This window comes from Hypanus sabinus, chromosome 3, assembly GCF_030144855.1.
Source record: "Hypanus sabinus isolate sHypSab1 chromosome 3, sHypSab1.hap1, whole genome shotgun sequence".
NCBI classification, from domain to species: domain Eukaryota; kingdom Metazoa; phylum Chordata; class Chondrichthyes; order Myliobatiformes; family Dasyatidae; genus Hypanus; species Hypanus sabinus.
Window position 1 is genome coordinate 64,876,523 of NC_082708.1, and position 25,124 is coordinate 64,901,646.

Below are 25,124 nucleotides of genomic sequence, written 5' to 3' on the forward strand. Positions count from 1 at the left end.
ATAAAGTGTATGCACAAATTAAGTGTTACATATGACTGAATTAGAACAATGGCCAAAGTTGTGAAACCTACTACAGAAAAAGTGGGAGTTGAATCTCCAGTTACGTGTGAACAGCTGACTGAAGTTTTGAGTTCTTACCTGAATATTTCAATTTGATCAGATTAATGGAAAAAAATCAAGATGAAATATACCATAAATGTTGAGTCTATAAGAAGGCACCTGATACGATCCAGAGAATGCCTGATGGAAAAGAAAAATCTAGAATGTGTGAGTTAAAGATGGTCAGCTTGAGAATCAAATTTGTGTGTTAATTGAACAAGTGAAGGAGGGAACCAAGCAATTGGGAAAAAAAGGAAACATGATAATCTACAAAAACAATATGATTAAGAGCAAATTTTTGCATAAACTAAACAAGTGAAAAGTACTGTATGCATCATACAGAGCTTTGAAGAAGCATCAGGAAGCCCAGCAGGGACCTCAACTGAGCAATCCTACCAGTGATGCTCCTTCTTGGACAACACTCCGTACATCGGACAGTCCTCTGAGACAGCACCACCATCTGTCTGTATTGTATTTTGTGGTGCATTTATTTTAGTAATCTGTCAAATGGGTTGGGACATGGTAGAAACAAATGAGTATAGTTATGTATTCACACTTTGTTATTTAGTTGTTAGCCAGAGGGAGTGAGCTACGGGGAATGACTTTTTTTGTTGACCGCTTAAATATGCTAACCTCACTAATTGAAATGCTAATTTAGTTTGACCTCTAATTACACTTTGTAACACTAAGTTACATTGTTAATTAGAACACAGTTATGTTGATTTGAATGCTAAGATCACTATATAGCTAACTTAGTTCTGTTAAGTTTTTCATCACTACAAGATCGTTCATCTTGGAAATTAAGAAACATTGGTTGATGGAATATGAGACATTTTCACTTGTACGCTGCAGTGTAACATGTTTGGTTCAACCATTGTTTCACATTCCCTATGAATACACTATAGCCATCAATGATTGGAAAAAAAATCCATTTTGTCTTCCTTGCTCAATCTTGGGAAGTAATGAGATTAGCATGTAATGTTGCTCAGCAACAGCTTCAGAGATCAGTCAAATCCTCAAGACAAGATTGCACTTATAAGGCATTTTCTTTAATTTTCATAAGACCATTAACTGATGGTATTAAAACTTTAATTTTGTTCTCATTTGTTTCATACTCCTTTTGAAAACATTCAATTAGATTAGCTTTAGTTTTAACTTTAATTTCTCTTTTGCAAGCTACAACTGCAGGATCGTTGGCAACAATTCCATACTTCAATATATTCATGTTACTTTCTCTAGTTGTGCAACTTGCAGCTGTTATTGGTACAACAGCAATGCATTTCATCTTTACCTAAAAGAGATTTAAATCTTCGATGGAGATCTACTGCAATATCATGCATTCTTGAGGGCTCTTGAAAACAGTGTTGAAGGCAAAACTGACAGCTAAATTGGCTGCCTCTATTTCCTCAAGCAGTACACCAGAGGTTGCCTTACAGAACTTGTCAGAAGTTGCCAGCATATTGACCCTAAAACAGAATATCTAAAGGCTTAACTACACGAATATTCCAGTTTTGAACAGAAAATTGCACCCGCCTACATGCAAAAGGCTCTTTTTTGGGTACCTATCAAACCTGAAGACATGGAAGCTCTTTAAGACTACAGTCTTTTTCTTAGAGACTGTTGCAATGCCATTAAAAAAGTGCAGCGCATGGTTGAGTCGGGCATGCTTGCTGATATGTCAGTTGTTGTAAAGAAATTGCCCTATATACTTAGGGATAAATGGAGAACGGTGGTCTGTGAACTGCAAGAAAGGCACAACTGTAAAATTACTTTAATTAATATTGCTGATTTTATTGAAAGGTAAGCAACGGTTGTTCACATCTGGTGTCTGGGAATATACAGTGCACTCCATTACTGGTAATAGCAAAAGTGTAAATAAAACTAAGTCATAATTTTGCTCAAAGGCTAAAGGAAGCAGCTTTGCCTCTACTGTGGCCACTGTAAGAAATAAAGCTAAAACTGAACCTGGAACTAATGGAAGTGAAACAGTCGCAATAGCCAAAAGGGTATGTTGTTTTGCAAGGGTGAGCGTACATTAGATTTGTGCCCTCAACTGGAGAAAAAGGCTCACAATGAGAAGGTTGCCTTTCTAAGGATTGCAGGAAGCACCTTTCATGCAAGGTATGTAGTGGTAAGCATCCCAGAAAATTGGATCAAAAACATCAGTATCTAACATGGGAGAATTACCAAACTAAAATTGGCAGATTAGGAAATTTGGGGACAGAATATCGAAAGACATAGGTTTTAATTTGTATCTTAAAAAGAGAGATTTAGAGAGTAACCCAAAAATTGTAAGTAGGTCATAGCATTCAAAGATAGGATTTTCTAAGATAGAGATACCAAGGCAACAGAGAAATGGAAACACCAGTAGTTGCAAGTTTCTCTCCATATCACAGAATGCACTGATCCTTCTCAATCTCTAGGTCTAGCCGTTTCCAGCCTGAAAGAGCATCTCCATCAGGAAGATTGTACTGATTCAATGCAGTAAACAACACACCTCCCAAAGATAAGAAACAATAGGCAATATCCCATTTACTGAAACAAAGTATGACTTGAGTGTGCAGTGAATGACAGCCATTAAAACTGTTAGAAGAATAAATATGATTGGAGACTGGAGAAACAAGGTAAACAGGGATTTAAAAATCTATTTCACATGCACAAGGCATGGACTATTTTGCAAGTAGGCCAAGCAGCAGAATTTAGCCAAAATAGCTAAGTGATAATAGAATTCCAATATGTCTATCCATGGGTTCCTCCATTGTCATGATGAGGCCACACTTAGGTTGGAGGAACAACACCTTATCTGGGCAGCTTCCAACCTGATGGCATAGACATCGATTTCTCGAACTTCCAGTAATGCCCCTCTCTTCACCATTCCCCATTCCCTTTTCCCTCTCTCATCTTATCTCTTTGTCCACCCTTTGCCTCCCTCTGGTGCTCCTTCCAACTATTCTTTCTCCCATGGCCTTCTGTCCTCTTCCATCAAACTCCCCCTTCTCCAGCCCTGTATCTCTTTCTACTCCTAGCTCTTTACTTCATCCCTCCCCTTCACATTTCACCCATCATGTGTTTTTCTCTCTCCCCTCCCTGCACTACTTAAATCTACTCCTCAACTATTTTCCTCATCCTTCCTGCTGAAGGTTCACATCCCGAAAAGTCGACTGTACTTTTTTCCATAGAGGTTGACTGGCCTGCTGAGTTCTTCCAGAATTTTGTGTGTGCTGTTTTGTATTTCAAGCATCTGCAGATTTTTTCTTGTTTGTTGATAATACAATTAAACTATTTCTTCTGACAATCAAATTAAACTTTAAAAATGTATTTATATAACTGAAGGCTATTTGTTTTATAAAGGAAAGTGTGTCAAGACATTTATATAAATAATAAAGCAGCTGACATCAGCACAGGTAATTTCTCCAGAAAACACAACTCACACATGCAAAAATCTCACATTTCAATCAAAGGATACAGAATTTCATATAATGATCTGAAGGACATTTTGAGCACATTTTGCTATTGAAAAGTTCAATAAGCTTGTTAAATTGCCTTACCTCTGAAGTTTTCTCTTGGGTATTTGCCAAAGGTGAATTTGTTTCTTTCCATTGTTCTACAACTTGATTAACTTCAGCAGTCTTCTGTTCAAAACTGGTGTGAGCATTGAGTAATGTTACCTCATAGAATTCTTGGATATCTAAAAGCAAGAAACAAAGCATTCTTCATTGAACCACAAAGAGAAAAACAGAGTTTTCTCAATAATCGACATTAACTTAAAATTCAAAAACATTCCGGTTATTAATTGCTTCAGAGGCTAAGGATCCAAAAATATATATATATTTGACAAATTCTAGAAAAATTTTGTTTTTTCCCAAATTGCTTACACTTTATCACTTCCACACTATATTAGCTGTCAGGGATCTGTGCAAATGGGCTGACATACAAGGACCTGGACTAATAATCCAGACATGATCTTGAATCCTACCATGGAATCTAATAAATTAAATCTATCCAAAAATAAAATTAGAACCAGTACTGACAATTATGAAACAGCAGGGTTGCCCATAAAATAAATCTGACACATTAATGCCAAAGAAGAAAATTGTAAGAGATACAGAAGATGACAGTTAGAACATTATTACAATTGGTATAGAGCATGTTGTAATAAAATTCTTTTTCTATTAATCAGTTCTGACCTGGTTTGTGTAATTAGGCTATTAGATTTGGCAATACAACTAACTAACAGACTACTGGAATGTTCTCTTGAAAATAACAAGGTCACAGGATTTTTAGAAATATTTGTATAAAATTTGTTAGTTTTTATAAACACCCTAAGTTAACTTTATCCATAGGTTAGAGAATATTAAAACAAAAAAATACTCCCAATGGTAACCATACCTCCACAGTATTGTGTGAATGATTTCAAAAATCACATAAGTCTGATAAGAAATAGCAATTAGTAGAAGTGGAGAGAGTTTTGCCTTTCATAGTAATTAACCTATACACTTACTTCATATTTTTAAATTTTAAAATATTATTGGAGCTGTTTGTATGCAGGGGTATTTGTATGTCAGATTTCAGTAGCATCCATGCCATATAGATGCTGTACATCAGTTTACAAATATATCATGCTGTACAATGTAGATGGAGAAATACAGGAAAGACTTGATTGCCTTGGCTCCAAATGGGTAGGCTACGGACAACTGCAAGATGCTAGACATAAAGGAAGCTGCAGGCTTGTTCCAAGTGCAACTAACATCTCTAAGAATAGAGGGATGAGTAGGTTTGTGAAAAGCAGAGGTCTCTAGAGAAAATATGGCTACTGATATAACAGACTAGTGAGGAGAAGTGAACTTTGGAGGGTTCTGATATTGATTAATAGCAACAAAGGAATGCTTTGTTAAGATTGGGTACCATCTAGGATTAGTTAAGAAATAATAATGTTTGCCTATTGGTTAATTACATGCTCATCTTGATGTATATAATCTTATAATTGAAGCACACAGGTTCCATACACTTCTGCTTAGAGTATACTATATGAAATTTTAAGTCATCCCATAATTCGGCATTGCAGGTTGCAAGGAGTGGAGAGAAGCATTGGCAACCAGGGAATGGCATTCTTGTATGCAGTTGAATAAATCAGAGAATAAAAGAACTCAAGTTTCAACTAACTGTTACAGGTGCAGAAACCATACTAGAAAATTGGAGCAAGAGTAGTCAAGTGGGTCCTCAAGCCTGCCTAGGCCATTTAATCTGATCATGGCTTATATGTCACAGAGGTCAACTCCCAATACCAAGTTCTTCCTATTTGTAAAACCTATCTACCTCCACTTCAAATACTTCTGATGAGCTGACCCAACACATATCTCTGGGCAGAAAATTTCAGAGAATCATTAATCTCTGCAAGAAGAAATTTCTATTCCCTTCAACTTCAAATAAATAACTTGTTTTTGTCTTTTATTCCTGATTCTACTGGTGAAAACATCTAAATTTACCTTGAACATCTACCCTGTCATGTTCTCTCAGAACCTTCAATTAGATAATTCCTCATTCTTCTAACTTCCCAACTCCTATACTCAATGCTCTGAATGATGATGGTCAACATGCTAAACACATTCCTCACCACACTATCTATATTTGACTTATATCAAATTATATCAATCACTTTCAGCAAATTATGCATTCACATTCTTAGGTCCCTTTGTCCCTTAGCATTATCCAGGGAACCACCATTCACTGTACTACCCTGGACTGATCTCCTAAAATGCAATACTTTGCACTTAACTAGATTCAAAATAATTGGCCAATACTTAGCCCACATAATTAGCTGAGTAAGATGGCCCTGTAATTTTTCATAATTTTCAACACTACCTTATACATTTACATCCAAACCTGAGTTCCTTCAGCATTTTATGTGTGCTTCTACAAGCAACAAAGATCTCAACATTAAACTTTGTGGCATAGGCCTCCAGTCTGAAGAACAACGAAACAACCCAACTATTAACCTCAGCTTCCTACCATTGAACCAATTATGAATCTTACCCACTATCTCTGCCTTGTGATGTAACCTTCCAGACTAGCCTGCCATATGGCCAACATTCATTTCCCTACCCTTTTGATTACCTCCTTGAAGAACTCCAAGAATTTGATTGACTCAACTTCCCATTTACAAGGCTGTGCTCACTGTACCAAATCAGACCCTGCCTCGCTAAACATTGGTAGATCCTGTCCCTCAGAATCCCCACCAGCAATTTACTCACCACTGATGTCAGACTCACTACCCGTAGTTTCCTGGATTGTTTCCATCACTCTTTTTAGACAATGGTACCACTTTACCCACTCTCCAGTCCTCCAGAACCTCATCTATGGTCAGAGATGAAGCAAATATCTCTGCAATAGTCTCCACAATTTCTTCTCTAGCTTCCTACAAAGTCGAGGAATGCAACAGACCTGGACAACTTTAATGCACTTTAAGGTCCCCAATTCCTCCTCCCTGCTAATTGATATGTGGTCCAAGACAATGTCCCTCATTGCCCCCATATTCTTAACTTCCAAATTGCTTCCATAGCAAAAATCAAAAAGATATAGTTATTAAAAAATCTCATTTGTTTTCTTTGGTCCCACATACAGATGGCCACACTAATTTTTAAGGGAAGGGCTATTTTCTCCCATGCCACCCTTGAATAACAGCACTATCTTGTTCTTCTTGCTATTGGAGGGTGGCAGAACCTCCACAACATCATTACTTAATCAGATATAAATACAACCCTTGATACACAAATCTGATTTACTCTTAAATACTATATAATGATCATGTAAAACACTTACTTTATGGGTAAGTAAGTGATAGCCATTTATAATGCCTTTAACAAATGTGGTTTGGTTCAAAGTAACTTTATTATCAAAGTACTGTATGTATATGTTAACCTTCTAAGACACTGGGATTCAGTTACTTGCAGGCACTTACAGGGAAAAAAATACAATAACATTTTACGAAAAAATTATACATGAACAAAGACAAACAAACAACCATGTGCAAAAGAAGGCAAACAGAGCAAATAAAATAATAATGTTGAGAGCACAAGCAGTAAAGTGTCCTTGAAAATGAGTCTGCACATTGCAGAGTCAGTTCTGGTTAGCGTTGATTTCAGTTACGCACACCAACTCAGAAGCCTGACGGTTGTAGTGTAATAACTGTTCCTGAACCTATTGGTGGGGAGGTCTTTCTCTGTGATGGACTGGGCTGCTTCCACCACCTTCTGTATCCTTTTCCATTCCTAAACATTGGAGTTTCCATACCAGGCAGCCATACAACCAATTAGGATACTCTCCACTGTTTATCTATAGAAGTTTCTCAAAAGTTTTTTATATAATAGCTGCACAAACTTCTGAAAAAGTAGAGACACTGTGGTGCCTTCTCCATGATGACATTGGTGTGCTGGTCCCAAGACAGAACCTCTGATATGTTAACACAAATGAATTTAAAGCTACTGATCCTTTCCACCTCAAATGAATTTAAAGCTACTGATCCTTTCCACCTCAAATGCCCTTAAGGCCTCTAGCTTCTTCCTCCTGTAGCCAATAATCAACTTCTGCTTTTAGACCATAAGACATATGAGCAGAATTAGGCCAACTGGCCCATCGAGTCTGCTCTGCCATTCAATCATGGCTGATCCTTTTATCTTAATCTTCTTCTCCTCAATCCCGGTTCCCGGCCTTCTCCCCATAACCTTTGATGCCATATCCAATCAAGAACCTATTAATCTCTGCCTTAAATACACCCAACAACCTGGCCTTCATAGCTGAAATTCACCATTCTTTGGCTAAAGAAATTTCTCCGCATTTCTGTTTTAAAAGGGTGCCCCTCAATCCTGAGGCTATACCCTCTTATCCTAGACTCTCCCACCATGGGAAACACCCTTTTTACATCTGCTCTGTCTAGGCCTTTTAACATCCAAAAGGTTTCAATGAGATTGCCCTCATCCTTCTGAATTCCATCAAGTACAGACCCAGAGCCATCAAATGTTCCTCATATGATAATTTCATTCCTGAAATTATCCTTGCGAACCTCCTCTAGACCGCTCCAATGCAAGCACATCTTTTCTAAGATGACGGGCCCAAAACTGTTCACAATACTCAAGGTGAGGCCTCACCAGTGCCTTATAAAGCCTCAGCAACACATCCTTGCACTTGTACTCTAGACCTCTTGAAATGAATGCTAACATGGCATTTGCCTTCCTCACCACCAGCTCAACCTGCAAGCTAACCTTCAGGGCCCAAGTCCCTCTGCATCTTGGAATCCTGGATTTTCTACCCATTTAGAAAATAGTCCGCATATTTATTTCCACTACCAAAATACTTGACCATCTATTTTCCAACATTGTATTTCATTTGCCACTTTCTTGCCCATTCTCCTAACCTGTCTAAGTCCTTCTGTATCCTAGCTGTTTCCTCAACACTAACTGCCTCTCCATCAATCTTCGTATCATCTGCAAACTTGGCAACAAAGCCATCTATACCATCATCCAAATCATGGATATACAGCATAAAAAGAAGTGGTCCTAAAACTGACCCCTGCAGAACACCACTAGTCACTAGCAGCCAATCAGAAGAGGATCCTTTTATTCCCACTTGCTGTCTCCTACCAATCAGCCAATGATCTAACCATGTTAGTAACTTTCCTGTAATACCATGAGCTCTTAACTTGGTAAGCAGCCTCATGTGTGGCATCTTGTCAAAAGCCTTCTGAAATCTCAAATATACAATATTTATCTTTATCTATATCTATCCTTTATCTATATCTATCCCCTTATCTATCCTACTTGTAATCTCCTCAAATAATTCCAGCAGGTTCATCAGGTAGGATTTTTCCTGAAGAAAACCATGCTGCATTTGTACTATCTTGTTCTGTGTCACCAAGTACTCCATCACCTCATCCTTAACAATTGACTCTAACATCTTCTCAACCACTGAGGCCAAGCTATAATTTCTTTTCTGCTGCCTTCCTCCTTTCTTAAAGAGTTGAATAACATTTGCAATTTTTCGGTCCTCTGGCACCATGCCAGAGTCCAATGATATTTGAAAGATAATTTCTAATGCCACCACAATCTCTAATGCTTCCACTTTCAGAACCTAGGGTACAGTTTCTCTGGTAGGTGATTTATGTACCTTTAGGTCTTTCAGCTTTTTTGAGCTCTTCTCCCTTGTAATAGTAACTGTTCTTACTTCTCTTCCTTCACACACTACAACATCAGGCATACTGCTAATGTCTTCCACAGTGAAGTCTGATGCAAAACACTTATTTAGTTCATCAGCCTTTTCCTTGTCCCCTGTTATTATTTCTCCTGCTTCATTTTCTAGTGGTCCTATATCCACTCTCATTTCTTTTTTATTTTTAACATACTTGTAAAAACTTTTACTATCCACTTTGATATTATTTGCTAGCTTTCTTTCATATTTCATCTTTTCCCTTCTAATGATATTTTTAATTGTTCTCTCTAGGTTTTTTAAAACTTCTCAATCCTCTATCTTCCCTTGCCTTGCTTTTGCCTTGTTGTATGCCCTTTCTTTTGTTTCTACAATAGCTTTGACTTCTCTTGTCAGCCACAGTTGTACTATTTTACCATTTGAGTATTTCTTCAATTTTGGAAAATACATGTCCTGCACCTTCCTCATTTTTCCCAGAAACGCATCCCTTTGCTGCTTTGCTGACATCCCTGCCTGGAGCTCCTTCCAATTTACTTTGGCTGGTTCCCCTCTCATGCCACTGGAATTTCTCTTACTCCACTGAAATACTGCTACATCAGACTTTACTTTCTCCCTCTCAAGTTTCAAGATAAATACAATCATATTGTGATCACTGGTTCCAAAGGGTTCTTTTACCTTAAACTTCCTAATCACCTCCAGTTTATTATATAACACACAATCCAGTATAGCTGATCCCATAATAAGCTCAATGACAAACTGCTCAAAAAAGCTATCTCTTAGGCACTCAACAAACTCACTCTCTTGAAATCCATTTTGCTGACATTGAGTGAGAGGTTGGTTTTCTTGGCACCATTTAACCAGTTTTTCAATCTCCCTATTATATGCCAATTCATCACACCTTCGATTTGGCCAATCACAGCAATACAACATTGGAACTGTACTTAGCCACACTATCACAATTATAAGAGTAAAGCAAGTAGAGCAAGAGGCTAACCACACAGCCTTGTGGTGTATCCATGCTGCTGGTGAGTGTGGAGGAGATAGTATTACCAATCTTACCCAAATGAGTAGTACTACTGGCTCTCCAGTGATTGACGTTGGCCACAAGGATGCCAAAAAGGCAGTGGTCATGTTCTCCTTCACTTCAGTCTGGCCTAAAGTGTCTCCCTCACCAGCAACCTCGCTTTCTGCAGTGATGGTGGCCATCCCAACACTTCCAGGTGCTGTACCTGCATTCCTGACAGTTAAGTTCACCTAATCCTTCAGGTTCATCAGGAGATAATAAGGTCACTAATTCATTTGATCCAAAGGTGCATTTCTTAAACGGAAATAACAGGCTGCAAATTGCAGGGATAACTGTTATCATGAGCAAAAATAACAAATTAGTAATCTATTAAATGTGCAATGCCTAGAAAGAGCAGTGATTCTTTGTAATATAAATTCCCACATATGCTTGCATCTTAAATGATTATCAGCTATGCCATAGTCTCGCAAAAAAAAACATAAATAACTTTCATCACCTTTTACCTTCCTGTTGGCTTCACCGACTAAGTCCTGAAACTAAAATATCACTTCAGTTTTATTGCGGCTTAACAACATCAATCAATGTATAAATAAAGCCCAAGATTCTGCTTAAACAGAAAAAAAATCTTAGCACTCATTATGAACTGAAGTAAATTGACTTAATTTGTAGAGATATAAGGTGTTTAATTGAAATACTGAGTATTATTTCATCTGCGTTATTTTTCAAAATATTGCAGGAAACTGACAGGATAAATAGACAGATTACAACTAAGGAAAATAACATTAATGATAAAGGCTGGTTTTTCATGAATTAAGAAATGCTTCTACATACAAAAGATCGAAACATCTACAGCTCTGTTCCGAAAATCGTAATTGATTGGTGTTAGCTGTTAATTTTAAATCTGAGATTGACAGAGGCATTGAGGTGTTCAGCACATTGGATTTAGAACTAGGTCACAGATCACCATTGAGTGGTGGCTCAATTTATTAAACTGTATTGAGAGATGCCACATATCCTTCACCTGTTTCCTTGTTCCAGCCACTAAAATGAATCAATTCTATTCTCCAACACAGACCTTTTATTTCATTCTTTCCCATTCCTCACTCCACCACTTTCTTTTGTGCTGTTAAATATTTTCCCACAGTTTAGAGGCAAAATTATTAGCCTTAAAATGAACTTTCATTTTCTGTAGGTACTCCCTGACTGAGTTTTCTTCACTATTCATGCTTTTTTTTTTATTTCAGATTACTGTCTGCTTTTCTTTAATTAATGTTTTGATCTAACTTGCTTCCTGCTATTTGCCAGTTCGAGTTTGGTAATTTAAGGAAAAGGATTGGCTTGCTTTGTTGTTACATGTTCTTCACTGCCAGTTAAAACTGAATTGATATACTTTTGATCTGTTCATGCTTTGTCAGCTAATTTTGTCTTGACAAGTCCTTAATTTTAAGCAGTCGCTGTCCTGATGATTTGATTGAATACTGCTGTAATACAAAACAGAAAGTCTGTTTCTCTGAGTTCTAAATGCAGTAGTAACTATTTTCAGGTCACTTGATGTTAGTTCAGAATTTTCATCAGGGACTAACCAGTTTAAATTGTATTAGACTCACATAATGAAAGTCATTCTACCTGTAATGATCCTTTTGAAAAGATGCTGAAAAATAAGACCGCGTTGTCCAGGGAGCAGCCACCACTGATCACTCTAAGAATAATTAGATTTTAACAGGGCAAAATCACAATGGAATATCAGACTCTAGGCACTCGTGCTTTGAATCAAATCATCCTAACCGATTTTCTCCTCAGCTCCACACCCAATGCATTTATTCAACTCTGATCTCAATGATTCCAGTGGTTTTGATGTAGTCTGATACTAGGAACAGCAATTCAGTAGTTCTGAACATCTGCTGCTATATAGCAATGTTACCAGGAAAGTGTGCTAATTGTTATGTAGTTACCATAAATAAAAGGTACACTTGGGGGTGAAAACTTGAATCTGATATGATATCAATACATAAATGTTAGTATACATAGTAAGGTACTGTTCAGTGCTAGTGAATCACATACTTCTGAAATCTTAAATTTAACAATAAATACTTGAATACTTTAAGTATGGCCTGAAAATAAAAAAAAATTGAACAACTTACAGTGAACCAAAACTTCCTTTGTCTCCATAGAACCTTGGGTACAGAAAATCATTAAGAAAATCAGACAGGTTACAATTGTTCCTAACAGTGACACACTGAATGTATGAAGAATATTTCTGAAAGCTCCAATCACATGGTGTCTTGAGCTAAAACACTCCCACCAACAGCTGCTTTCTAATTCTGCTAACTGATACCCATGGCTATATTTGAGAAGAAAATTTCTGTGGTCTGGAAAATTCTAAACATTCTAAATATCTTGCAAATTTTCATCTAAGTTGTTTTGGTGTAGAAGTGTGCACCATAACTGACATTAATACACAAGAAATTGAAACATAAATGTCATTTGAAGTTGTATACAGTATAAAATTCAAATTAACATGGAAAAGTAATTCTGAATCAAGTTCATTTAAATTACAAAAGCAACAAAATAGCTGGTGGTGAGATTACAACATGATCATGACAAAATTGATGCTGGAGAAGATGTAAATTGAGTTTCACCCCCATCCAAAAAAATCAGTAATTTTATAGTTGTAAAACAGAAGAAAATCCAAGTAATTAATTTCTCCTAAGTACTAGAACTGTGATACCCATGGCACTACCAATAACAATGAAGAGATCACAAGAATTTTTTCTACTGGAATGATTCTGCCAGCCTGATCTAATCAACTAATCTGGATTATTGCAATAAAAAAAGAATTGAAAAAACTAGGGTTGCAACTGATAGCTTCCAAGTGTCCAGCCTCTTTCAGTGACTTAAACACATCCTTTACACTTCAAGTTGTCCTCTTTTGTAGCCCAGCAGCTTTCTCATCTTTAAGAATTTGATCCTAAAAGCATTCCACAACATGTTAATCCAGCATGCTAAAGAATCTAGGGAGCAAAAGGAAAACAAGGCTTTAGGGAGCGGAATGGAGCACAGAAATCAACACAAGAAATTCTGCAGATGCTGGAAATCTTGAGCAACCCCCCCCCCCCTCCAAATTGCTGGAGGAACTCAATATGTTAGACAACATATCAAGTTTCAAGATCATTTATCACGTGTATACTGACAGATATAGTGAAATGTGTTATTTGCGTTGACAACCAATACATCCAAGGGCTTGCTGGGGGCAGCCCACAAGTTTCACCACTCATTCTGGCATCAATATAACGTGCCCACAATGCTCAGTAGAACAACACAGAACACAACAAAACAGGATACAACAAGCAACAAATCAACAGCCAAATAAGCCCCATTCCTTCCTCACACTCACACCCATACACGGTCCTCTAACCCCAAGACGGTCTGTATTCTTCAGCCACCAGCAGACCCACTTTCTGACCCATTTGGATGCAGACATGTAGACATTGAATACCCCAGTGGATTTGCAGAGATTTAAGGAAATGGAGTTTCCAGAGTACTGATTTGACCTTCAGACCTCCGAGGAGAGGTTGACATCCTGAAGGGTCTCAGCCCAAAACATTAACCGTTTATAATTCTCCATACATGCAGCATGACTTGCAGAGTTCCTCCAGCACTCTGTGTGCGTTGCAGAAATTAACACTCTTCAGGAATTTCCAAAAGAGTTTTAATGCATTTCAGAACTGTCCCTTCAACAGTAACTTTTTAAATCATCATGGTCCCCATGCATTAAAGTACGGGACTGATTAGCAAAATTTGCAGATAATTTGAAAATTGGCAGAATTATATGTAGTAAGGAATATTGTCAAAGGATCCAGCAGAACACAGGACATTTGGAAATATGGGCAGAAAAATGACAGATGGAGCTTAATCCAGAAAAGTCTGAGGTATTGTAATTTGGGAGGTCAAATGTAAGAGCAAAGAATTAGTAAGTGGCAGGAAGTACAGAAATATTGATGTACAAAGGGACATTGAGGGGTAAGTCTCTGAAACTGGCAAGGCAAGAAGAATGGCTGGTAAAGGTGGTTTATGACATACTCGCCTTCATCAGTGGGAGCGCTGAGAATAAAATTGGGAAGTCATGTACGGCTGCATAAAACATTGGTTATGCCACATATGGAGTACTGTGTGCAGTTCCAGTCAGAACATCAAAGGAAGGGAGTAGTGGTTTTAGACAGGGTGCAGAATAGGTCCATCAGGATATTATCTGGATTAGAGAGCATTAATTCTAAGGAAAGAGTGGACGAACTAGAGTCTTCAGGGCTGAGGGGTAACATGATTAATAGTATACTAGCTACAAAAGTCATAGATAAGGTAAATAAGCAGTTTTTTTCCTCCTAGAGTAGAAATATCAAATACTACAGGGCATAGCTTTATAGTGAGAGGAATGATTAAAGGAGATTTATGCAGCCTGTTTTTGTTTTACACACAGAGAATGGAGGGTCTCTGGAACACACTGCTAAATAAAGTAGTGGAATCAGAAATGCTAGCAAAATTTAAGAGGTATTTGGACATACATGTGAACAGTCAGGGAATAGAGGGATATAGACCAGCTGCAGGGAGATGTGCAGTTTAAACTGGAATCATGGTCAGTACTGGCTATGAAGGAATTAAAATATGGAAGAAAATATTAAACTCAAATGAGTCAAGGACAGTAGATGTAGACAAATCAAATGTCTTTGTTCCAGTCATGCATTTGTAGGAATTGAGGTCATCATTTTGTGAAGTTGCTCTGCAAACTGATTTTGTGAGCTGTCATGTGAACTGGTTTTGCTCAGGAATAGCTCTATTAAAATGCTTTAAATTGGACGCAATAATGCTCCTAATAATATGCTGAACTAGAGATAATTTCCAAATAAGAAATTATTTGTGAGATGTTCTTTGGAAAGATAGAATGTGCAGGCTTTTGAATAGGGGAGTCTGTGTCTGACCTGAGTAACCAAAGGCTAGCAAATGGCTGGTCTGCTCTGATTCAGAACAAAGTGGCATTAATTAAAAATTGTTAATTGCGAGAAGAGCAATAAAATGATGCTGATGATTAGAACAAATGGGAAGGTAATACACATTAGTAGTGTTCCCTCTAAGCTGCACAGGTGTATGGCTCCGCAGTAACTGAAATGCTTCTACATACATACCCTTTGTTGCCTTACAGTTGGAAATCTCTTTTATATAATTTTGAAATTATGAGAACATAATTTAGAAATTTATGTTAATATAATTGGGAAATACCCTGTAATTATGTGCTGATGAATATAATTCATAAATGTTCTAAATAATAAACTGGCCACAACCTTTACTTGAACACATTCTCGGGCTTAGCCTATTTATATTGCCAGTGTTTCAAGTTACAACACTGTTGCAAATTGTAACAAAAAATACAGAATGGAAGTCAATAGCTCATTGTTAGTAAACTGCCAACACACTAAGCACTCACAAAAAAAAACAGACAGACATATGTTATTGATCCCGAGGGAAATTGGATTTTGTTACAGTCGTACCAACCAAGAATAGTATAGAAATATAGCAATATAAAACCATAAATAATTAAATAATAATAAGTAAATTATGCCAAGTGGAAATTATTCCAGACCACCCTAGTGGCTCAGGATATCTGACACTCCGAGGTAGGAGTTGTAAAGTTTGATGGCCACAGGCAGGAATGACTTCCTATTACACTCAGTGTTGCATCTCAGTGGAATGAGTCTCTGGCTGAATGTACTCCTGTGCCTAACAAGTACATTATGGAGTGGATGGGTGACATTGTCCAAGATGGCATGCAACTTGGACAGCATCCTCTTTTCAGACATCACAGTCAGAGAGTCCAGTTCCACCCCCACAACATCACCGGCCTTACGAATGAGTTACGAACTCAGCTACTATTGCGAACTACGGCAAAAACATCATCTCAAAAATATCGCAGAAGTACTGTGATTTCAAAATTTCCATTTCTGAAGAAGTTAAGACTGTTTCAATTAAGACATTGACTGTTATAGTATGTTGAACTAAGTGCTTAGAAAAGAAGAATTTGAAGAACCGTCAACTCCTGTTGACACTATTGGACATTTCAAGTTTCTAGTGCTGACTGTAAACGCATATTCGGTATTAGGAATTCAATCAAATGTAAATATAAAAACAGACTAGAAGTGGAACATTTGGATGATCTAATGTGAATTAAGGCGTATCTTCCATCTGGATGTAAAATTAATCTAGTCAGTGCTTATAGACAATAGATTTGTAATAAAGACAGACAAGAAAAAGTTTACAAACATGAAAGATTTTCTTTGTACTATATTTCATTATACCTTTCAATTAATAAAAAAGATTGATTTTTCAATTTTCATTCTAAATGTACATAGGATGCAAAATAGGATTACAAATAAAGCACTTAAAGTGCCTCACAGCTTTCAGCCCATGTAAAAATCTCCTGCTCAGAGTAATGCTTGGTCTGCGCAACTATAAACAAAGGGGGAACATTGCACATTAGCTAGATAGGCCAAAACCAACGAGATGGAAACATGGCATGTGAACTGATAAGAAAAGAGTATAAGAATGAAAGGATTTGAATGCAAAGCAGTAAGAACACTGGAGGATGACCATCACAAAGAAGGCCCTCATGCCAGGTGCTGGGAGAAGGATCAATCATTTGGTCAATGGGAGATCTCCTGTTTCAGTGTTATAAATTGAAGAAGTGGTCTGAGTGAATATTGGTATAGAGCGAACAGTAGAATTCATGTTTTAAATGTTGGTCTGGAGTCAACATAATTACATTGATATTTGCACAGAGACAATAAAGTGTAAACTTTGTTTAATTAAGTGATGTGTAGTGAATTGCCTAATCTAGATCATTTGATGATAGGCCAACAGTCAGCACACATATAATGGGCCTAATAACCACCTGGAGTATTGTGTTCAGTTTTGGTCTTCAAATTTGAGGAAGGACATTCTTGCTATTGAGGGAGTGCAGCATAGGTTCACAAGGTTGATTCCCAGGATGGTAGGCCTGTCATATGTTGAAAGATTGGAGCGACTGGGCTTGTATACACTGGAATTTAGAAGGATGAGAGGGGATCTGATTGAAACATATAAGATTATTAAGGGATTGGACACACTGGGGGCAGGAAGCATGTCCCCGCTGATGGATGAGTCCAGAACCAGAGGCCACAGTTTAAGAATAAGGGGTAGGCCATTTAGAACAGAGTTGAGGAAAAACTTTTTCACCCAGAGAGTTGTGGATCTATGGAATGCTCTGCCTCAGAAGGCAGTGGAGGCCAATTCTCAGGATGCTTTCAAGAAAGAGTTAGATAGAGCTCTTAAAGATAGCGGAGTCAAGGGATATGGGGAGAAGGCAGGAACGGGGTACTGATTGTGAACGATCAGCCATGATCACATTGAATGGCGGTGCTGGGTCAAAGGGCCGAATGGCTTACTCCTGCGCCTATTGTCTATTGTCATCATTATTTGTGTGCTCTACATTCTTACCTGCACCACGTCTCTTGCAAACTGTGCCATCATTATTTCAAGTTAAGTGGCAAATAATTAGAGCAGGGGTGGGCAAACTTTTTGACGTGGGCCACAAAGGGTTCTAAAATTTGACGGGGGCGGGCCGGACCAGGAGCAGATGGACGGAGTGTTTTGGTAATACACCTCATAAGAGAAAATAAAATATCATGGGATATGTAGAAAACATGTGCTTTAATTTCAATTGAAAATGAACAAATGCATTACAACAAAATATCTGTCTTTGAAGTCCCATGGTATTTAGCTATTTATTGAAATGACTTTTAAAACACTGAAAATTAAATGAATAAAATACAGCTTTTTTTAATAGTAACAGTTATTATTTTAAAGCACTGAAAATTCTGTTATCCTTCAAGATATTATCATCATCACTCTCCTCCTGACTGTCTTTATTTCAAGAATGGTAGGAGATCCAGGTCTACTTGTCCTGCTCCTTCTTATTCAATTGTCCCCTGTGCCAAAACTCAACAACGACCAGCACAAGGACAGAACACTGACAGCGCGCCAGTATGCGGAGCGCATTTTTTGAGAACGTACGTGCACCTGCGCACTACTCATGTCCATCACTTAACAGAAATGACATGTAACATGTAAGGCTTATTGAAAAAAATATTTTCAAATGCATTTTTTACATAACACAAAGAAAAAACTTATTTTTAATTTCAGTGGGAACAGTGTTGTTGGTCTCCCTTTTTAGCCAGCGCATCAAAGTCTGGATTTAGTTTTGTTGTGGCGATTCTCAGGATGGATCTGAGGTGTTGGTCAGTTAACTTGGATCTGTGGCTGGCTTTGTTGATGTTCATGACACTGAACGCCTGTTCACACAAATAGGTCGAGCCGAACAAAGAGTAAAGCGCAAATGTGGAGTAATACGCTGCACCTCAACAAAGGTCAATGTATATAGAGTGCATGATCTATTGGGAAAATGCCAGAATTGTGGGGAAAAAACGTTAACAAGGATTATTAATATAATTTCATCAAGTTCTGCGGGCCGGATTAAAAAGCTTAACGGGCCGCATATGGCCCCCGGGCCATAGTTTGCCCATGCCTGAATTAGAGTCACAAAATATCCATTAAATGTTGGGAGCAAGACAAGTGACAACATCTACACAAAATACCACTAGAGACAGAGAATAGGCTTCAGATTCCAGTATGGGAGGAAATCATGAAACTTGAGACTTTTGTGTTCACTTGAATTGATCGCGGTTTAGTTTGTCACTCTAGTTCTCCCTGCAAAAATGTTCTGCATTGCCATGCTCTATCTTTCCATCTAATCCTATTAATATAATCGGCTGTCTCTTTCAGTCTCACATATTTATGGAACATCCTTTTATTGCCACCTATTTTTTTTCATCTTTAACCACTCCCTGTGGTTAAGAGTACAACACTTTCTGGTAAAGAAGTTCCACTTGAATTCCTATTTTATTGATGTTGATGGCTTCCACAGAGTAAAACATTTTCTGCCTACCTTATCAAATCATTTTGTTACATTAAAGATCTCCATCAGACAATTCTATGTCATCTCTTTACTAGAAAATAAACAACCTGATCACTATTTTTTAAAAAGCATAGTAAAATTTTGACAATCAACCACCAACCATTCCAAAATCATCAGTCCATTCCACTCACAAGGGCCCGTTTCCATTTCCTTCCACACCCTCTGAACAAGGTAAATTTAAAAGAAGTGTTTAATATGTTCACTCAGAAATGTATAATATTATTGTGTATTATGTAAAAGTAAAGATTCATAAAAAATGTGTTCTGGCATCAACTTTGAATAATATCCAACAGTACAGTAAATTTAATAATTGGACAGGAAAATCCTGATTGTCAAACACGAGAAAATCTGAAGATGCTGGAAATCCAAAGCAACACCCACAAAATGAAGGAGGAACTCAGCAGGTCAGGCAGCATCTACGAAAAGTAATAAATAGTTAAAGTTTTGGGCTGATGCCCATCTTCAGAACTGAATCCTCAATATGCTGGATTATTGGAGTTTGACTGAATAATCTAGTAGTTTTAATAACATCCTTTTAAGATGCTCTTTCTACCTTCTCCAATATCTCTATTTTTAAATGAACAATTAGGAAAAATATCTACATAATATTTTCATTCCAGTATGCATATAATAATTTTGAATGATGGAGTTAAATGGCAAAAATAGTCTTCTGTCTCAAGCATCCGTTAATGACAAGTAAAAACAACCTTCAATGTTTTGAATATGAAATTCATTAACAATTGAATCCATCTAAACAACTCCAACTGTTGACTGCAAAATGTAGTTCATGAGCTAATATTCTTTTACAGGACCTATTTTTGTTCCATATTAGTTCACAGCAGAAAATGCTGAGTACTCATCCTCTAACAGCTGTCTCCTTTACACCCACCTGTCACAGAAAATCACACAACCAATATAAAACATTCCTCAATACTCACGCAGCTACCCAGGGACAGGAAATCTAATCTAATTAATTAAAATGTATGCAGTAAATGGCCATATTAGCAACAATAGATAGTTTTTGTACACGAGTTTTGTTAACTGTGATGCAAGAAATCACAAAATCACAATATGCACTGTTCTCCCAAATTTTGTGCAATTATATGAACCAGTATTGGGACAGATAATTGCACCACTGATCAAATTTACTCAGCAGGTAACGTTAGGTTACCATTTCATAAAAAAGTGAAATGTCATCTGAGCAGCTGGACATCCCTTCAAGAATAAAAGTTACTTCCCAAATAACATTAAGGTCAGTTATAAGCAATAGAAATGTTTCTCCATTAGTACATTCACACATTAATCAGTTCATAACTTAGTCAATGCAACATGTCCTTGGAGTTGACTAATTATCAAGCAACACTCTAGAATTACTTTAATTTTCAAATGTTGCCAAAAATATTCTAAATGCAATACAAAGAGTGAATCAGCTCTATACTAACATTCCTATTTACCATTCTGAAATCCAAAATGGACTACACCAAATCTCTTCAAATTGAACTTTATCCACATTGTCATCTCCTGCCCCTTGCAAATTCTTGCTGGCATGTACAAACTACTGTACTTCTTAACAAAGTCACTGGGAAATACAACTATTACCTCTTCAATACCATTAATACAGGCATGGAGACAATTAGATGTATCCATTGGAATCTTGGAGAACAGTATTGTTACATCTACCAATTAAAATGGTCTAGAAATTCCATCATGTAGCACAATCTTTATGCATGCTACATGATATAATTTAGGTTTGGAAATATTATGAACTTGTTTCAACTACTTAAGATCACAAAGCAAAGGCAGGACAGATATTAAGCATTTAAACTCAAGCAAATAGTCCATAGTTGCATTGTTTTGGCATTGATTAAATATATAAAAATGCTTTCTATGTTATTTATTTGGTTCTTGTCACTGACAATTAGCAAAGGAGAGCATTCAGGTTCCTCTTTATTCTTGGTACATGCATCACTGGCAATGTGCAATTATTTGTAATTATCTTTGCAATGTTATGGGAATCTGCTTTTGACCTGCTGCAGTCTTCAAGGTTACTGAAGTCTTTTAATATTATTTAGAGATACTCTATTCTTCATCGCTATATTAAGAGCAAACCAGGCATGGCTTATACAATATTTGTAGCAAGTCATATCCTTCTGATAAATTCCTTTGAAAATCAGCCCTCAAATGTTTTGCTTCTCTCACAAATTTAAAATAGCTTATTATTGGAAGCACAGACTATTACAAATCACTTTCTCACCTCCATTAAACATAAGAATCCAGCCTCTAAACCAACTCCCGGCAAAATTGTTATAAAGGGCACTTCTAATTAATATAGGCATTAGGCTTCCCCCTATTAGTTAGGAATGTGCTGAAAAATTAGTTGCATTTAGCAGAATATAAATTTGATCCATCACAAATAAAAAACGTAAAAATAGTCAAACAAAGTGACAAATAGTGCTTAAAGGAGTTACATCCAGAAACAAGCACAAGAATTGGCCTTGCACAATTATGAAAGATAACACAATGATGTATCTAGCAGAGCTGCTGCCTCACAACATCAGAGACAAAAGTTCAAGGTGTTATCTCTATGGAATTGCACATTTTCCCTGTGAATGCATGGGTTACTTCCACCAGGTTCTCCATTTTCCTCTATTCATGTACATGTTAGATACATGTTAGTAGGTTAAGTTTCCACCAAGTCTTCTTTTAAAATCATACAAAAAGTAGTAGATATGGCCCCATCCATCATGGATAAAGCCCTCCCCCACCCCCACTGAGCACATCTACATGGAGCTTTGTCGCAGGAAAGCAGCATCCATCAGCAGGGACACCCACCACCCAAATCATGCTCTCTTCTCGCTACTGCAATCAGGAATAACTTATCAGGGCTGATTGATAAGTTTGTGGCCTAGGGTAGAGGAAATAAGTTATAACTTCAAACTTACTGCATAATCAAAGAGTTGACCAGCATGTGCATGTAATGAGAGCTGTATAACTCATCTCCTTCTACCTTAGGCCACGAAGATATCAATCACCCCTCATATATGTATCTTGAACTTTGCTACATTTCTTTTGGCATTGGACATCTTCAATTGCGAAGTTGTACAGTATGCAGCACATGATGATAATCACTGAAGTAAACCCCAGACTGATGTACACAACAAAACACAAAATGTTGGAGAAATTCAGCAAGTCAGGCAGCATCTATTAAGAGGAATAAAAAGTCAATGTTTCTGGCCTAGGGCTCTTCATCAGGACTGGAAAAGAAGAGGGTAGAAGCCAAATAAGAAGGTGGGGAGAAGGAAAGGAGTACAGGCTCATAGGAGATAGGTGAGAACAGATGAGGGGGAAGGCAACAAAATTTATTTTAGTGAGAACTGAGGTAAAAAGTAATATAACTAAATATTGTATGGAAAAACATTGTTTGAGCTGTGGTAAACTATGTGTATACCTGTCTGGACACACCCCTTTGCTGACTGCTCCTGTGGCTCCTCCCACAGACCCCTGTATAAAGGCGATTGGAGGCACTGCTCCTCCCTCAGTCCCCAGGATGTTGTGGTCACTTCTGTGCTATTGTTCACCTCCCGTCTCTGAGATGAGCACACTGCACTCAACACCAAGGACCCTATCCACTCTAAGTGGCAAACCATGTCCATAATGATGCTTCAGATAAAGTATTCCCAGATTTTTTACTTCTGAGGCCACCATTGAATACATATTTCAGTAACTAAATGCTAGAGAAATCACATTTGGCAAACATTGGAAGTTGTTCAAGTCAACTGCAATCAGTTCTGAAGATTCTCAATCAAGTCACCCAATATCAACAGAGAGACCCTTTCAATAACAAGAAAAGCTATACTCATAGGTCACGAATTGAGGTGTGGGGCTTTCAATTCTAATTTACATCAGTACAAATAGAAACATACAGCGTACAACTAGTGACATCATTAGATGTGCCTAATGCCAGCAGAAGTTCAGGTAAAATAATGCTGCCTACAAAACAAATCCTTGCAAATGCTGCAAGTCTTAAATAAAGACAAAAATTCTTAAAACATTCAGTTTTTCTTTTTCTGCACATTGGTTGTTTGTCATTGTTTATATATAGTTTTTCATAAATTGTATTGTATTTTTTACCTGTGAATGCCTACAAGAAAATGAATCTCAAGTTAGTATTTGGTAACATATATGCACTGAAAATATATTTACTTTGAATTTGAACTTTGATTATATCAGAGAGAAATCAGAAATTAACATAGAAAATGCTAATTCCAATGTAGATTGAATATGGAAGGGTCCAGTTAAATTTGATAGTTACTGTGATTTCACCCAAATATAATCACAGTTTTCATCACAATAGATTGAACGCATCAAGTATTGTAGCCAAAAAAAAAAATACAGATACGGCTGATCCAGTTTCTTGATATTGCTTGTATATGATTTACATTTTGATAACATACTAAACTTCTGCAGACTTCTGAGGAAGTAGAGGTGCTGTCATGCTTTCTTCACAATAATATTTACATGATGGGTCCAGGACAGGTCCTCTGAGATAGTGTCACTCAGGAATTTAAAATTACTGGCCCTCTCCACCTCTGATCCTCCAATGATTACTGGCTCGTGGACCTCTGGTTTCCCTCTCTTGAAGTCTACAATTAGTTCCTTGGTCTTATTGACATTGAGTAAGAGGTTGTTGTTATTACACCACTCAGCCAAATTTTCAGTCTCCCTCCTATAAACTGATTCTTCATTTCTTTTAATATAGCCCACAACAGTGGTGTCATCAGCAAACTTGTATATGGTGTTGGAGCTGTACTTAGCCAGTCTTAGGTATGAAATAAGTAGAGCAGAGGGCTAAGAACACATTCCTGCAGTGTTCCTGTGCTGATGGAAATTGCAAAGGAGATGTTTTTTGCCATTCCGAACTGACTGGGGTCAACAGATGATGAAATCCAGGATCCAATTACACAAGGTGGTATTGAGGCCCACCCAGGTCTTGGAGTTTACTAATTAGTTTTGAGAGGATGATGATGTTAAATGCCCAGCTGTAATCAATAAAGAGCATCTGATATATGCATCCTTGCTGTCCAGCTGTTCCAAAGTGTGAAGAGCCAAAAAGATACTATCTGCTTGTAGATCTGTTGCTTCAGTAGACAAATTAGAACGGGTCCAGATCACCATGCAAACGGAAGCAGCTGTGCTTCAACACCAGCCTCTCAAAACACTCCATCACTGTGGATCTAAGTGCCATTAGGTAATAGTCATTTAGACAGGTTACCACTCTCTTCTTGGGCACTGGTATAATTGAAGCCTGCTTGAAGTAGTGGGTACCACACACTGCCGGAGCGAGAGAATGAAGAATCTGTGAATACAGCAGCCAGCTGGTTGCCGCAGATCTTCAGTACTTGGTCAGGTACTCTGTCCAGTCTGGGTGCTTTTTTTGGATTCACTCTCTTGAAGGTAGCCCGCATGTCATCTTCAGGTACTGAGACCAAAGGATCATCAGGAGACATGGGGGAGGGGTGATAGTTTCTCCCTGTTCAGATGGTTAAAGTGAGTACAGAAGGCATTGAGTTCATCTGGAAGCAAAACCTTGTTGTCTCCTATGTCGCAAGATTTAATTTTGTAGGAGGTTACGGCATTCAAACCCTGCCACAGCTGTCAAGCATCCCTCATTGATTCCAGTCTAGTCCAGAATCTCCACTTCACCCAAGGGAAGGTTTTCCAGAGATCATACCTGATAGCCAAATG

The 25,124-nt window shown here is 37.6% G+C and overlaps 1 protein-coding gene across 2 annotated transcripts in view; it reads right to left on the reverse strand.

Moving 5' to 3' along the window:
* The window catches only part of dlg2 (discs, large homolog 2 (Drosophila)), a 787,731-nt gene that overhangs the window by 703,797 nt on the left and 58,810 nt on the right, over window positions 1-25,124 (reverse strand). For both annotated transcript variants that reach the window (XM_059964524.1, XM_059964523.1), the window contains exon 4: window positions 3,648-3,787. In XM_059964524.1, the coding sequence (XP_059820507.1) occupies window positions 3,648-3,787 (140 nt within the window). The remainder of the gene's footprint in view (window positions 1-3,647; window positions 3,788-25,124) is intronic.